Source organism: Pygoscelis adeliae, unplaced genomic scaffold, assembly GCF_000699105.1.
Source record: "Pygoscelis adeliae isolate BGI_AS28 unplaced genomic scaffold, ASM69910v1 Scaffold14, whole genome shotgun sequence".
NCBI lineage: Eukaryota > Metazoa > Chordata > Aves > Sphenisciformes > Spheniscidae > Pygoscelis > Pygoscelis adeliae.
Window position 1 is genome coordinate 19,743,148 of NW_008825109.1, and position 16,099 is coordinate 19,759,246.

Here is a 16,099-nt window from a genome sequence, read left to right on the forward strand (position 1 = left end):
CTTGCATTGCTACTTCTGGTGCAGTATTTTAGATATAATTTTACCAACTACTCTGAAATGTAGGTAAGTCTTTCCATGCAAAACAGAAAAGAGAAAAATAATTTGTCTCTCAAATCTGTATGCAGACTTCTGCTGGCACTGTGTTGAGGATGTGCATAGGGAGATGTGATCTGTGGCCGAGGAGCTAAGGCAGTGGCTGTCCCCAGGATAGATGCATTTATACTGGGAAATGTCATTCTGTTATGCTGGTACAGTGCAGCATTGCTTGTAAGACTTACACATGGGCAATACTCAGAGTATTACACAGTGGTATTTCTCTCCCAGCAAATACTGCTAGTGTAGAAACTGACGGATGAGAAGTGACAACTCTTGGTGTGGCAGTTGGGAAAGCTGACATCCCAGCTTTCCGCTCTGTTCAAGGCAGGTATTAACCCCCAAGAAGTTCAACAGTGCAGAGCATTTGCCTTGGTTTAGTATAAAGTCTGGCACCTGAACTTACAGCCCCCGTCACAGACCGTGTAAGCTAAGCTTCCAGACATGCACTTAATCATATCTCTAATGGTGAATAGCTCGTAAGATCTCCTGTTTATCCTGCGGTTCATGCTGGTGAGGTCAGGTCTGGGGTGTATTCAGGTCAGGCTGCAGGGCACATCCAGATCCTCTGATTTAAATCTGCACAGTTCCACAGGTTGCACATCACACTTCAAACAGTTGCTAATTGCTTCAGCTTTTTGGAAGCACCTAAATCCCCCAAGAGCCTGTAGGTTTAAACAAATTACCCTTAAAAATTAACATAAGAAGAGAAAAGCTCTATTAAATGCCATATGCTTTTTTATCTTGAATACTGCTGTGTTAAAAAAAAATAATAGTCCCTGAAATGAATCATCAAAAGAAAGACACATCAATTGCAGGAAATTTTAATAAGCTGTTCTGTGTATTAAAATGAATCTCAAAGCCAATATTATATTGTGAAATCAATCACTGTTAATCCTTGCATCTCTGAAAATTTGCTGTGACTTTGAGGCCAAAACCAAATCTGCTGCTTTCTCTGCTTAATGCACAGAAAGTGCAGCCACAAGTTTACGCAGTGACTCAGCTGTAAACACCATCCCATTGTTCCCCGTTAGTCCCCTCCAGTAGCAAAGAAGCTGGACGAACAGCCAGGTCCTAGTCATCAGAGGCCTCCGGTCTGACATGTAAGCAGCCAGATGCAGACCAAAGTTAGCAAAACCGCGGCTGGCCCTGTGAGGACAGCTTTTTAGTCAACAAGAGAGGGGACGGCTGAGAGACCAAGGCGAAATGCAAGCTCCAGGCAGATGTCAGGAAGCACCTGGGAGGGCGGCTGTTGGGAAGGACTTGCCAGCAGCAATCATCACGCTGCAGCACTCGGCTGCCACAAGAAACTGTGCCACTGGCTGTGCTGAAAATGACGGGGGAGCTGGCACCTTCAGGGGAGTCAGCTGGAGGAGAGAGGAAGAGGCCTCCCTCCATATTTTCTTACCATTTCTATGTAAAATCTTGCTTCTACCTCTGGTGAAGGCTCCCAGTAGGGACCTTTCATCTTGGGTTCCCTCTTCACTTCTTCCACAGGCTCCAGGTATTGTTCCACATCCCATATAAACGCCTTGCTCCTTCCAGATGCAGCCCTTACCTGAAGGTCCCTGCCAATCTCCATCGCTCCCCTGTTGCTCTACTCTCTCCCACAGCACCCGGGGCCACAGTGCAGCCTGATGTCCCTGGGGAGGCCCCCTCACTGGTGCCTTCCCTGCACAGTGCATGGACCAGGACGTTGGCAGGGTCATCCTAAGTCACAGGTTACCCTTGGGTCCCTCTTGGCTGCTGGCAGTTGGGTTAGAGCATTTCTGCTCCTCCACCTCTCCCTCACCTCTAGTTGCTCTGTTGTTCACACCCATCCTTGCCCATTGCTGGGACCTTCTCCCTTTCTGCCTGCTCCTCTGATGGTTTCTTTGCCTCCTTAAATGTCTCTCCCTTTTTTTTTCCTTTTGCCAATGTGCACAGACCCTGCCCCCCCTGGCATGGGGATGGTTTGATTCCCCAGGAGCTTGCTGCAGCCACGCTGGGAAGCATCTCCCCCAGCAGGGCAGCATGCTGGGAGCAAGGGGAGCCAGGACCACTGCACTGAGGGACTACCTGGAGGGACTGTGCTCTCCTTGCAGAGACACTTTCTCCTGAGCATCTTCACTTCATTTCCCCCCTCTGTTCCCATACAAAGTGGGGCAGGCAGTGTCCCGGCAGGCTTGCTCATGGCAGCACCTGGCCCTTGCACAGGAGTTCAGGGGAGGTGTGACAGCTCCTCCCAGCCCATGCTGGAGGACAGGCGCTGGGGCTACTCCCTCCACACTCCCCTCTCAGCAGGAGGAAACCCCTTCTCAGCTGCATGGAGTCAAGGCTGCCCTTTAATGTCAGGCTCTGGCCCCTGGCCAGGAGGGGTGGGTGGCATTTCTACCTCCTTGGTATGGCCATGCAGCCTGGTGGGGGTTTGCTGTGAGCAGGACCCCCCCATTTCACTGTGTCCCTGCACTGCTGTTGCACCGTAACAGTTTTTGGGGAGTGGGTTGGGGTCTGTAGCAGGAGGGAGAAGCCCTCTGTTTCTCCAAGCAATGGAGATGCTCCACACCCTCCACGGTGACTTTCCCTGTCAATGCAGGGCAGAGATTTTTTGGGTTAGCACCCACCGAAGCAGTTATTTTGGCAGCCAAAGCCTCCTGCTGTCTCTCTGGCAAAGGGGAGGGCAGGCACCAAACCTATTCTCTGCCTTCTCACTGTTGAAAGTGGCCATGCATAATTTATTCTACCCAGCTGCTGTCGTGGTACAACTTTAATGCACACTGATTCGGTTACCAGCAGGGCTGGCAGGGACAGGGATGGTCTGTTAGGAGCTGGCTGCAGGTCCCTGAGCCCCTGAAGGTTAGAAAAGGGCAGGTCTGCGCTGTCCCCATCCCTCCCTCCTGTTCACAACGGTTGCCATGTGGTCTGTAGCTCACAGCCTTTCCTGATGGGATAATCCGTGGCTAAACCCTGTGAGTGCCAGATGGAGTTCAGGCCTGTTTGTTCTCTGTGTTAATAATCCAGAATGTCATTAATTTTTCTTATGCATTGTGGCAGGTTTTAGTTGTTGGGGTTTTTTTTTTAAAAAATGTGGTCAGATGGTGATGTGAACATGCTTTTCTGAGATCCCTATGGAGTTAGCCTGGTGCATATTTGATCATCCTCAGCTTGCAAGACAGCTCTCCAAGTCCAAGATTTGAAAGCAGAGTTACTGTCTGAGCCAGCACAATGAACAAGAGAAAAGTTATTTTTCAGATGGGAAGGCTGCAGCCCTCAGCTCTGCTTTGCAAATGTGAAACCCCGTAAAAGCCATTCCTTCCAGATGCTCACTGCTGAAATCCTGCTGCTATAAGCACCTGCTCAAAATTAAGCAAATGCTTTGCTTAAGCTCGAATTCAAGCATGTGCTTATATGCTTTGCTGATCTGGGGTCCACTGCATCAGACCTCCAAAGCTAACAGGCGGAAGCAGCAGTGAGTCAATGCTGGTAGATGGGAAGGAGAGGCAGCTGCCTCCCGAATTCAAAGGGATGAGGTGTGGGGTAATGCAGGGAGAGAAGATCAGCTGTTTCACTCTTCTTCTGACTGATATCAGAAAGGTGACAGGGTGAAGCCCGCTGTGGCTGGTGTGGAAGTCTGGGTCACTAGAGGGTTTTGTTTGTTTAGTGATGTTGCTGTCTAACCACCCGTGTCTTGGCAGCCCTTTCGGTCCCTCCTGACCTGCTTGCGCATACACCTAGCACCTCCCAGGGTTGAGAAGAGACTATAACAACCCAGTAAAGTGCCAAAGCTTGTTGCTGTGTTGAGCTGAGGACTAGGTAGAACCTGCTGGAGGATCTCAGGACCTCACCGCACAGTGCAGGATCTGCATGTATGCAGATGGTCAGGGGCTGGTTCCCAGCATTTCCAGTAAATTCTGGATTTCAGTGTTAGAGAAATCTGCCTTCTTGCTACGCTTTGAAGGAATGTTTATGCTTGGTTTGGTTTTATCAGCAGTAGCTGGTTTCTTGTGTTTGTTTTTGCTGCGGGGTTTTTCATTTTGAAGAAGGGTTTCGCAGCTTTGACTTAGGCGGTGTCTGTGCTTCAGCCAGAGAGATGGGTGCCCACTGCCGAGCCCCGCAGGTGTCGGGGACAGCTGGGGCACCCAGTGAGCACTGCCTGGTCCCTGCACAGCCCTGGTGAGGGAACCGCCCCGCAGCAACCTGAAATGTCATTAGAAAAATCATATTCTCTTAATTGAGGGCTCGTGCTCCTGGTGCCGCTGGCTGAGCTTGCTGCTAGGAGCAGATGCCTTTGGAGAGCAGGCCCTTCACTGTCCACAGCTGCCCACAGTGGGAGGTCCGACTTGCACTGAGGTCTCGATTTTTGAGTCAAAATGCTCCAAGAGCTGGGCCAGAGGCTGTGCTTAGCCTTAACTCTGTGTGGTTCACCCATCACTCCTTCATCCCTCCTGCCCAGCGTCCCCGGCTCTCTAGTGGGGATGGAGGCTGGGAGAGTGACAGGACTAGACTTGTCTATGCTGCCCAGTAATGCTCGGGCCAGATGGGTATGAGTGCCTCGACCGTATGCTGCCAGTGAAGGGTGGCCTCGGTGGTCGGAGGTCCACCCAGAGCTGAGCCGGTGGCCAGCTCTGTGCAGCCTGGGCCAGCCCTGCTGCCTGCAGCCCAGACCTGCTCCTCTCCCCACCTCCATCCCTTTCTGCGCTGTGGCAGGACTGGAGTGTTATGCCTGGGGAAGGAGGGAGCAGGGAAGGTGTCGCTGAGCGGGGAGGGTGTCACTGAGCACAGGCTCCCCTGTGTCTTGTGGCCTCCAGAAAAGTAGTGTCCCTTTCCTCAGCAGAGCCAACAAGCCTCTAGCTGGGCAATAACAGCTACACCACAGCTCTCATGGCTTTGATGTCCAGCCTAGAGAGGCGTAAGGAGTTTGCAGACAAGTTCAGAGGTGCAGCAAATCCAGCTACTCCATAAGCTGCAAAGCTCAGTTTTGTCCACTGAGATCTAGAAAGCGGGAAGAAATCATTCCCTTTCCTTGTCGCTGTTAATTTGAAGTGTTGGAGATTAATACTTAATTATTTGTGTTAGGTCCTAAAAAATACTTGATAAAACAGACTGCTCTGCCTCAGCACTTTCCTCAGCAGAGGCCGTCTTCATTACTGTCTGCAGGAGGGATGCTACAGCCCCGCAGGAGGGGGGATGCCAGACCAAGCCTGGGCAGGGGGGACAGCTGCAAACTCAGGCTCCCCTCTCCCCAGAATCAGTTTTTGCCTTGACCCATTGCTGCTCTGGGCTAAAACATCCCTGGTGCAAAAGCAAGGTGGCGATGGCCAGGAGAGGCAGCGGGCCAGGGTGAGTCAGAGCCGTTCCTCAGCTGGGGCTGTCCATTCCCATTGCAGGTTCAGTGGAGAGCCTGTCTCACACGACCTCGTCCCCGCAGCCATCGCCAGCTGCCTCCACCCACGCCTCCCGCATCGCAGATCCCTCCTTCTCGGTCGACCACGCTGCTGCTGACGCATCTGCCGCAGAGGAGACCCCCAGCGAGTCAGAGTCGGTCTTCCTCCCTGACTACCTCTTCCTCTCCAACTGCGAGTCGGGCAAGCTCAGCCACAACAGGTAGGTGTGGGGTCTGCCAGATGCATCGGGCTGGAGCCACCCTCTGCCTGCCCAGCGATACCCTGGGAAACTGGGGCAAACTTGTCCTTGAGCCCTACTGCTCAGGGTAGGCTCCCGAGCACAACAGGGGACCATCAGCTTAATCTAATTTACAGGAGGCTTTTCGTAGCGCAGATTAGCGGTCAAGCGTTGTATGTTGGTCCTGTCCCTTCCCAGGGTGAGTGGCTGGGGACCTCACATATGGCCTCCCTCCAGACACCTTTCTACCTGCTGCTGCCCAAGGTGCTCCACAAAGCGCCCAATCCCCCAGCCCAGCTCAGGGGGCACCTTCTACAGCCATAGGGAAGGGACAGATTTTGTCCCAAACTGTGGGGTTGGGTTTTTTTGCTGTGCGCTTGCTCAGTTGCAACCAGCAGAAAAGGAAAGCGCAGGTCCTGACCTCTGTCTCTGTGCAGGTGTGACAGCTGGTCGAATTCAGACAGATCTCTGGAGCAAACCTCATCGGATGATGTTTTTGTCGACTCCTTGCAGTCCCAGCCCTCCTTGTACCTTGTACAGCCGTCCAGCGCTGGCACTGTGCACCAGGATGGGGCCCCGTTGGCAAACCCCAGCACTGTGTCCAGGACCATAGACATTAACGGGCCACCCAGTGACTTTTCCTCCTCTTCTCCACTGCTGGGGACGCCGCTGACACCAACCTTTCAGATTGACAAGAGCCAAAACGTGCTGCCCTACGGTGTAACCCAGCTGGACATCCTGTCCAACACACCCCCACCGCGGCCGCCCAAGCCAACCCACTTCTCAGACAGGAGAGGGGATGAGGTGGGTGGTGGGGCCCTCCAGAACGGGCACGCAGGGGTCTGCCGGGCTCAGGTCGCTCTGGTGCCCAGGAGGATCTCCTTGTCCAGCCTAGACAACGTGAGGAACTGGAAAGGTGAGTGCATTTCCGAGAGCCAGCAAAGCAGGGCAGGTGTGAGGGATGGAGCTGCACACCAGTGCAGAGTGGGTGCCCACCTCCAGTTGTGCCTCCCTGTCCTCCCCCCTGCGAAATCATACACCCCCCAAAGCAACCTGAAATGCTTGTTTCAAATTAGTTAGCGAGCAGGATTCAGACCTGTCCCTCACATTCATCTCCTGCTCTGTAAAAGCCCCTCAGTGTGTACACATGGGCAGCGAGTTGGCTGTGATCTCTTCAGGGTGCCTCATGAATTGCTAGTTTTCCATGCCCGCTCCCTCTCCAAAAAAGAAAGCAGTAGAAAAACAAAAATGAAAAGCCAGCCGCTGAATCAGGCAATGCCAAACTCCTTAGTTATACATGTCAAAATGTGGGCTTGCACATGGGAAATGCCTTTGTAGCTGTGCTGCTTCGCTACGTCCAGTCCTTTCCATAACAGCAGCATGTCTTTTCGCAGCTTAGAGTAAAGAACGGGAAGCCAGGGAGACGCTGGGGATGGGATGTAATCCTAGTTGAACCAGGGACTCTGTCCTTGAGCAAATCCCACTCTGACCTTGCACTTCCGTCAGGGTAGCCTGAAAACCCGCTGCGGAGCGAGGCTCTGCTGCAAAGCAAGTTCTGCTCTGAGCTGAGGTGACTTTTCCATTTGTTCTTGAAACACCATCATTGCAAACAAAAATAAGTCAAAACCCCAGAACATTAAGGTGTCAAAAACCAGCATACGCAGTATGAGAAAATCTTATTTTGTGGAGCCACAGAACAGAGGGATGCAGCTGAAATACCTGGCTGGAAATCATCAAGTATTTTGCAGTGATGCGTCATTTTTTTGAGGAAGAAAAAGTAGGTTTTTAAGGACGAACGTCCTTTAGACTCCTGCAGTTTGAATGACCAACCAGTGTTTGGGGCCGTTAGATCTTGCTCTTAAAGCTCAGAAGCTAAAGCAAGGAGACCTCTGTCCAGTCTGTTTATCAGTGTACAAACAATTCTTGGAAGGTTTCTGGAGAAACACCCATCAGTGGAACTGGTATTCTTAATTATCAGTTACATTCGGTTGCTCCCTGAAAGGTGCTGCTCTTGCTTCCGCACGTGTGCTGCTCTAACGACGCCAGCGTGCTTGAGACAGTTAATGTTCCTCCAACCCAATTTATGACAAAATGTTTTTAAGAGGATTAAGTGGCCAAATGTCATGTTCTGCTACTGTGCTGCAAGGTTATCTCTGCCTGACAGGGGGCAGCAATGAATTAATAAGTGCTGCTATTTTTTTCCTACCCTAAGTGCAGCTGAAACTGAAAGGTTAAACTCTGAATTAAAACGTGTTTAACAAGAAAGATCGGAAAAAGAAACAGGGAGAAAGCAGCTGTTCCTCACCAGCTCCCAAAGTGAGCCCACTCGAGTTATTTACTTCATGTTTTGCCCTTGGCAACCTGTAAAAGCTGAACAGATGTAGTTAACCCAGTGCAAAGGCAGCGTATGCTGGTTGCAGTGCCATGAAGGGGAACGAGCTGTACGTGTGTAAGGCACCTGTATCCTGGCATCTGCTGGAGTGTTGTGCCTGAATATCTTTTTGCCGAAATAATAAGCAAATGTAGCTGTCCCAGGACAGCGACTGTGTCTATCGGAATATATACGTGCGCTAACAGTATTGCTTCGTTCTTGTTTAGCGCTTTCGCCTTTTATGCTGGTTACCACCACAGAGACCCCCACTTGCAGTGCAGTATTGACATCTCCGCTGTAAGAGCGGGGACTGGATTAACACGGTTGAAAGGTTTTAAGGCATTCCCACAGAAAAGCCATTTTCTGCACAGAAAATAATTTTCCAGAAAAGGATGGTAGTTGTAAGCATCTCCCGCTGCTGATCTTCTATGCACTGAATGCTGGATTTCAATTTTTTTTTGCCTTTTGCTTCAAAAGTAAAATTGACCTACACCAAGACAAAGACCATCCTGCACAAGGGGACACTGTGACTGGTGACCTTTTTTCTGGCTGTTCGTTCCCCATCAGCTTGAGCCACTTGCACCACATCAGCTTTTCTGGGTGACAAAGAAAAGCATTTCTCTCCTACCATTAAGCTCTGCCATGCACCTTCTGTACAATAACATGTGCTTCCCTGGCACCTTACATACGAGGCTCCCAAATAACTTCTCAAACAATAATGGATTAATATTTCCTACAATCCCTTTTCATATAATTTCCCCAGTTTGACAGACGGGAAAATAGAGCAGGACTGGAGCAGGAGCTGGGTTTAAATTTTTGCTTGGTTGCTTGCTCTCTACACCACACCAGTCTTTCTCCTCAACTGCTTGTGTTACAGGAAACACAAGCTACAGCTGGATTATACATGACCATGTTCCTTGGTTTCATCATACTTAAAATAGATGTAATTGCTCTTGAAATGTTACTGAGTTGGTTCTGGTCTTAAATGTCATTGGATTTCCTCATTTAGGATAAATACTAGGAGTTATGGAATCTTTATAAAGCTGTAATTATTTTAGAGCCATATGCTTTACTCCAGAATTATCTCCATAAGGTTGTACTGCCTTATCACATTTTTAATCACATTTTTCCCTTGCAGCAGACATGGAAGGCAGTTCCTTAAGAAGTCGGGATAAGAGGCTTAGCTTGAATTTGGTAAGTACTCTGCTTGCATAATTTAAAACACTGGCACATGACAAACTTCAGAAAGTGAATCATTTCACATCCTGATATTCAATCATTCCTCTCCTGTGTTCAGCAGAAGAATAAAAAAAATGGAAGTAGTACTTGGCTTTGGGCATCTTCTGTGCTGCTTCTCTGCGGCCGCAGGAAGCCTTTGAGGGAGGGGGAGGCCACCACACTGAGCACCCTGTTTTTAAAGTAGGTGAAGCCAGGTCTGTTATGAAAAAGGATACCAGTAGCCTCGAGAATTAAACTGTTGACAAAGAGCACCTGAGAAAACTGCTTATCTCTTGAAAAAAGGGTCTAAAGAAGCCTATCACTTCATGATCCTGAGGGATATCCCCTCTTTAGGACATAGAAAAGAGTTTGCTCTCAAAGCGCCTGTGATTCAGGGCTCTGTCAGTCCAAAGCTTCCTGACTCTGCCTTTGACAGTCATGGTTGTATCATCACACATCACGTAGCCAGTCTTCTGGCTGGCGCTGGACACTGTCTTCCGTGTGGGAGATCCTTTGCTGCTTGTATGTAAGTTCTGGTGGTGGGCGACATATTTTTCTCCCCTTTGAAAGCTTGCAAGGCTTGTAATCAATCCCTCTCACCACTCAGCCAGCTCTAACCTGCATGAAATGTATTTCTAGTGTTTATTCTCAGCTATCAGAAGTAACTTGTATGTCTGCGTGTCTGCTCTCTCAGCTTCCACGTTTGCAAAAATCTAGTTCATCAGATGTTCTCCTTTCAGATGTGGTTTTTGTATGAAGGACCCCCCTTCGTTTTACAGGTCAGAATTACTGCTGGGAGAGTCAAGCGCAGCCTCACTGAAGTTGGAGGATTTAACCTACTTAAGTGACCAATAAGTTTGGTCCTCGTTTCCAGCAGTGACTTGCAAAGCTCAGAAATGGTCTTCTCCAAAGCTGGAGTGTGCATCTGAACTCATGCATTTGTCTTGCGTCTTTCCAGCTTGCGCTTCTCAGGTCACGTCAGGACTCTCCTGGCCTGGAGCTCGGCTCAGATCTGTTGCCATCTCACTGCACCTCCTGGCTTGCAGGGGGCTAGCTATTCATTTATCGATCCATTTCTTTCTTTTCCTCCTTTGCTTCTGAAGCCCTGTCGGTTCTCCCCGCTCTACTCGACTGCTTCGGACAGCACGGAGGACAGCTACGTGCCCATGCGCCCCAGCACCTCTCCCTCTGCGCCTGGCTCCGACTGTTCACCCGACGGCTACATCCCCATGAGCCCCGGCTCAGCCACGTTTACCTTCCCTGTCGTCAGCACTGAAAAACTCACCAGCCCATTACCTGAGCTTCCCTCAGACCTGGAGCCCCCTCCGGTGAACCGAGACCTCAAGCCTCGTAGGAAATGTAAGCCCAGACCTAAAATGCAATTGGCAGCCAGGGGGTCCTGATAGCGGGGACATGGGTGACCTCCTTTGATGGTGTCCTTGGCACATTTTAAAGTGCTTCCCGCTCTAGAAGAGGGATTGAATTGCTGTGTAAGTGGTTTATAGTACTGTAACACAGGATGCGTCCGCAGGGTGGTTTGCGAGCAGAGGAATAGCATCCGTGCCTACTTTTGCAGTCGGAGACCGGGTGGCTGCATTAGCATGGTGCATGGCTTCAGATCCACTCTGACTGCAAATCACCAAATGGACGTAGCCTTGGAGAGACAGCAGACTAAATCCTGCAGCTCTGAAGTACGTGTACTGCTGTCTCACCAGCTCCCTGACCTTCCAGGAACAGGACATCCAAACACTCAAATACTCAAACTTGATGTGTGGGCTGTTGGTTAAACCTCTGTTGGGTAGGCGCAGCTGTCTTGGTTTAATTAGGAATTTCCTGCAGATGGTTTTACTGATGGTAATTTTCCACTCCTGCTTTTCATGGCATCTCCAAAATCTGGGTTGCACTTCCAGAGGATATACTGGGGACAAAATTCAGCTTTGCAGTGGAGAAATTGCCTAAGCCTAGCCTACGTTACAGCTCTTTGGGCTGCAGAGCCACAGGGCTACTCAGAAATTGGTTCAGGAAATGCTACTGTGAAGTGCAGACAGAAACTTAGACCATTGCCAGGAAGTAAAGCAAGCTCCGGTCCTTTCTTAGGGGTTTTATGAGAACGGGGTAGAAAATGTACATGGACTGGTGAGAGGAATGATCTTGATCTCCACATGTAGGACCTTTTTGTTTAGAAGAGAGCCCAAAACCTGGTTTGACCTGTAGGCTGAACTGGCCTCTCCTCTTGAAGGCAGCATACGCAGAGCAGATTTGAGGCAAGCGCACGGATCTTGTGGGGCATTTGCTCTCCTTATGCCCATTGTATTTATTCTGTTATTTTAGGGTAAATGGGGGACTTCGCTTTCCAGCGCTGACTGAAGTGGTCATTTGTTACCGGTTTCTGCCTTGGTTATATCAGTTATGTTCTGTGAAATACTCTGTTAGTTTCTTGCTGTTAATACAAAACTTCATTTTTCTAAACAGTCTGTACTTTTCATTAGCTCTGCTATTGGAAATGTAGTTCCTTTTGTATCTACTTGCAGCACGGCCACCTCCTCTGGACTTGAGGAACCTCTCCACAATCCGGGAGCATGCTGCCGTGACCAGGATGTGGACTGTGCCTTAGTAAGTCAACAAGAAACCTGCCGTTCCAATCTTTTAAGCATTAACATTGTGGAATGGAGTTAAAAATAACTTATCACATCCCACAAGAAACAGTTTCCTGGCAAAGTCCACGAACAAAAATTTCCCAGGGCTCCTTCCAGCATCCCCCAGGCTTTTGCTGTCTCTAAAAAGCAAGGCTCCCTTTCACGACGGGCAGCTCCAGTGCGTTCAGCATCACACAGTGATGCTCAGCCTATTTTGAAGGTTCCTTTTGAAAAGGCTGGAGCTGGTCTGCACTCTGGTGTGACTGCTGCAATGGCTAAAAGCTGCACATGCCTTAATTACTTTTTTCAAAGTGATAGAGCCATTTTTGTTCCCGAAAATCAATATTGCAAAGGAGAACCAGATAAGATAAAGATCTGCCTGACTTGTAGCGCGGGTGTAGGCTTCCGCACTGCCACGCAGCAATTCAGACTTGATCTGTTGGTGTGACCTTTTGTCACTGGAAATCAGTTGTGGGGTAAAACAAAGGCTTTTGGTCCCAAAGGCCAGGTAGTGTGAACAGGTGATACTGTTGGGCTCCAAGGGCAGTGAAAGACTCATCTTCAGGGAACTCGTGAGCAGGGGAGGACTGCAGCCTGCTGGCTGGGAGGATCTCGGCGCTACGGGGAAAGGCTGACAGGAGAGCCCAGCTGTGCTGAAGTGTGCGTGCAAAAGCCAGGAATTCCCACCAACCTCCTCTGCATACCCCGGGCACTCCGGAAAATGTGTTTTTTCACTAGTATGATTGCCAGACAGGACATTTCCACTCCCCCATCTCAGGTAATGATTTGGAGGGCAAAAGGGACACGAGATGGGCAGTTTCTCAGTTGCAGACCCCTCTCTCAGCCGTACAGTCCAAAGCCGGTTAAGCCCTTCAGCGCTGCCTGCCGCGTGCTGCCTGTTAGGGAAGCCCCAGTAGCCGGCCTCCCCAGCGTCCCTGCCAGAGCGCTGTGGTTAATTAGTGCTGACACAGTGCAGAGTCCTGAAGGATAACAAGGGAGTTCGCATGTTTTACATTAACAAAACTAAAAAAGTATGCCCGGAACTAATAAAGCAAAAGGAATTATACTGTTCATGCTGCACAAAGTGGCCATCTAATTTCCTAATAACTAACCCCATTGTGCCGGCCTGCAATAGTTTACTCATGATATACCTCTGACAGTTATGTTAGTGGTAGAGATTTCCTTGTACGAGGGCTGAGTCTCAGCCATCTCCATAGCATAGGTAGCATGTGTTTGCCCTGTGTTCAAAGCCAGGCAAGTTCCTCTGCATGCACCTCCAGCAGCTGATTAATTCACACCAATCTCCAAAATGTGGATACCCACACAACTAAGTGACTGCCCTATCAGCACATATTACCCAGATGAATGATATCTCTCTCCTTGTTGGAGAATTGCTCCAATGGTTTATGCTTTCTGTCATACCAAAGATGGCAAACTTTCGTAAATCCCAGAGAAAAAAAACCCAGCAAAAACACTCATAGCAATATAGCACGCTTTTTCTAGAACTAAAGAGTGGTTTTGGACATCCTCTCCATAAAGGCTGCAGCGTTACTGTGAGTTTATTCACCATATGGACTGTGTCAGGCTTTGGCTTCATTTCAGAGCATCTGTAAGATGCTTCCTTAACCTCTCCTGTGTTTTTCTTCATAGCAATCGAATGAGCTTTATCTCACCAGAAAGAGACGGTATTAATTCAGCAAGAATATTTGCCAATTCAGTTTCCGGAGAAGAGGAAGAAAGTTACATTCATATGGTAATCTTCATTTTCACACAGCCATCCTTTGCTTTATTCTGCTCTGTCACATTGATGGAGAATGCAGAAGTTTGTTTTCTAAGAAAAAATGTTGAGGAGGTTTGTCCTTTGCCTTCTGTTTTTTAAAAAAAATGATGAAACGGTTTTAAACCAAAGACACTGGGACCAATTTACAGAGAGATAAGGGAAGCCCTTCTTCTGCTCTGCAGAACTCAGCTGTTCGCCCACGAATGTTGCTGAGCAGTTCCAAGAGATCACAGGGATCAGCCATATTTACATGAGAACTCATTAAGGCAAAGGAAAATTAAATCTTTTCACCTTTTAAAAGTGTGCCCTGCAAAATCTCCTAGGAAATGACAGAAAGCCGTTAGTGCACTTCCTAAAGAAACACACCAAATATTGTGCAGAAACAGAACTCCCATTAAAGTCTCTTATTGCTTCTGCTTTGGCTGGTGGCACTAACCCACTTCCCATCCCATGAAAGAAGAACATCTGGCTTTGTGGCTTCCTTTTCTTCATTCACTCTTTAGCCATATCTTGCAAAAGACCAGAATCTCAGTTTCCTTTGAATTTTAGGTGGCAATGGATCTCATATCCCTTGATCTGAGCCAATGTCTACAGATTTGGCTCCATAGCCAAAGCCCAACGGCAGCGGCTATAGAAATATATTGCAAAACTGACCACAATCTCCATGAAGCATAGTCTCAAATTTTAACCCACATCTCTACTAGATCAAAATCTGCTCAGGAGGGTGGTTACAGTTGTAACTACTCCCCATTTGATTTTTCTAGTCAAATAAAACCTTCCATACGTTTATGGTCATCTGTGATTTTCCTGAGATTAATTTTCAGTTGCTAGATTTGAACAGAAATATCACCATTTCTTCAAACTCACGGAACAATGATGGTTAAGAGGGCACCCCTGCAAATCTGAGCTTTCCACGGGCTTGCGTTGAGAAGCTGGGCGCAATTCCTTCCTGATAGCATTGAATGAAAGTCAGCCCGGTTTGCTTGTTTTGCCATAATTACCAGGAGAAAAAGGCGCCCTGTTTCTTTATGCCATCCTGCAATTAATCAGTGTTATCCTGTCGTTAGTCACCAAATGCACCCATGGCATAGAAAATTATGCGGGTGCTGACCCTCCTCACTCGCGTTCTGCCAGACAAGCCTCCCACCTCACAGCTGTAGTCCTGCTTCCTTTTGGGATCATGTTTTAAGAGCGTTAAAAGTTTCTCTTCTTTCCCGACAGGAGCACAGACAGGCAACATCTCCATACAGTGGTGCTTTTCCATGGACAAGGAAATCTAACCTTGATTACTTAGCATTGGATTTTAATTCTGCTTCCCCATCCCCTGTACAGAAGGTATGAGTCATTTGCAAAACCCCACAGCCTCCTATCTTTTTGTTTGCTGGGAGGAAAACAAGACCAAGAGTCAGGCTCTGCTAGGTGCCCTAAGTATCGTCGTGAAGCCAGTCATGTTTCCAGCTGACTGCATTTGTGGCAGGCTCAAGATTAATATAATAAAAGCACTATAAGGGTGATGACAAGGTGTCCTTAGCGTGACTCACAGGGTTGCCATTAACACGAGCTCGGCAGAGGGCATGAGACTGCGCTGGGATGTGCAGCCATGAGGGCTTGTGAGCAAGCTCGTTGGTGCTTGCAGGATCTCTGCATGCTCTTTCATTTTCACCAAGTCTCCACAAACCCTTTCCTGCTAGTTTTCCCCCAAATCTCTTTGCGGTAACAAGTTTACAGCCCATGATAAATTCACGGGGTGAAACCGTACCATCTCTTGTAACATGGCATTATTCTTGCATTACCAAAAGCATTTCAATTTCCTTAGCAATGCTGAGAAAACACATTCCTTGTTCCAAAGAGCTTATAACCCGCCCAGGCGGTGGGTAGGTACCATTGCAAAGCAACGAACTGTTGTCAGTTTGGGCCACTTTATGTCCTGTGTGTCATTTTCCCCATCAGCTAATACTCCTGGATGCAAAAGGCTCAAGACTCCTAAGCTTTCTTAAATTTAGACCCTTCCTTTAGTTAAAATGCAGTTAGGTTATCCCTGCAGCAGGATCACTTGGATGAGAAGGGAATGATTATCTGCATGGAAATAGCCAGAACAGCACGTTTCCCTCGCTCGCTGTGCTGGGCTGAGTGACAGGGTGACAGATGGATAATTATAGCTAAAGCAGGCTGTAAAGCAATGCTTTTGTCAGTTGATGTCACTGTGAGCTTCAAGGTGAAGTGAAGCAATCAAGGAACAAGGGAAAGCAAAAACAGAAAATCAAGGCAAGTTTCACTAGCGTCCCTTTTCAACCCTAAAATTAATATGTTGGTTTTTTCTTTTCTCTCCCACAGAAACCTTTTCTCTCTGAGGAGCAGAGAGTGGACTATGTCCAGGTAGATGAACAGAAGACTCAAGCT

General features: G+C 48.6%; 1 protein-coding gene across 1 annotated transcript in view; it reads left to right on the forward strand.

Moving 5' to 3' along the window:
- Nucleotides 1-16,099, forward strand: part of GAB3 (GRB2-associated binding protein 3) — a gene marked incomplete at its 3' end in the record, with an annotated part of 64,641 nt that extends 48,542 nt beyond the window's left edge. The window contains exons 3-10 of the mRNA XM_009327819.1: nucleotides 5,460-5,676; nucleotides 6,132-6,610; nucleotides 9,204-9,259; nucleotides 10,387-10,642; nucleotides 11,815-11,896; nucleotides 13,570-13,672; nucleotides 14,921-15,034; nucleotides 16,034-16,099. Of these exons, the coding sequence (XP_009326094.1) occupies nucleotides 5,460-5,676; nucleotides 6,132-6,610; nucleotides 9,204-9,259; nucleotides 10,387-10,642; nucleotides 11,815-11,896; nucleotides 13,570-13,672; nucleotides 14,921-15,034; nucleotides 16,034-16,099 (1,373 nt within the window). The remainder of the gene's footprint in view (nucleotides 1-5,459; nucleotides 5,677-6,131; nucleotides 6,611-9,203; nucleotides 9,260-10,386; nucleotides 10,643-11,814; nucleotides 11,897-13,569; nucleotides 13,673-14,920; nucleotides 15,035-16,033) is intronic.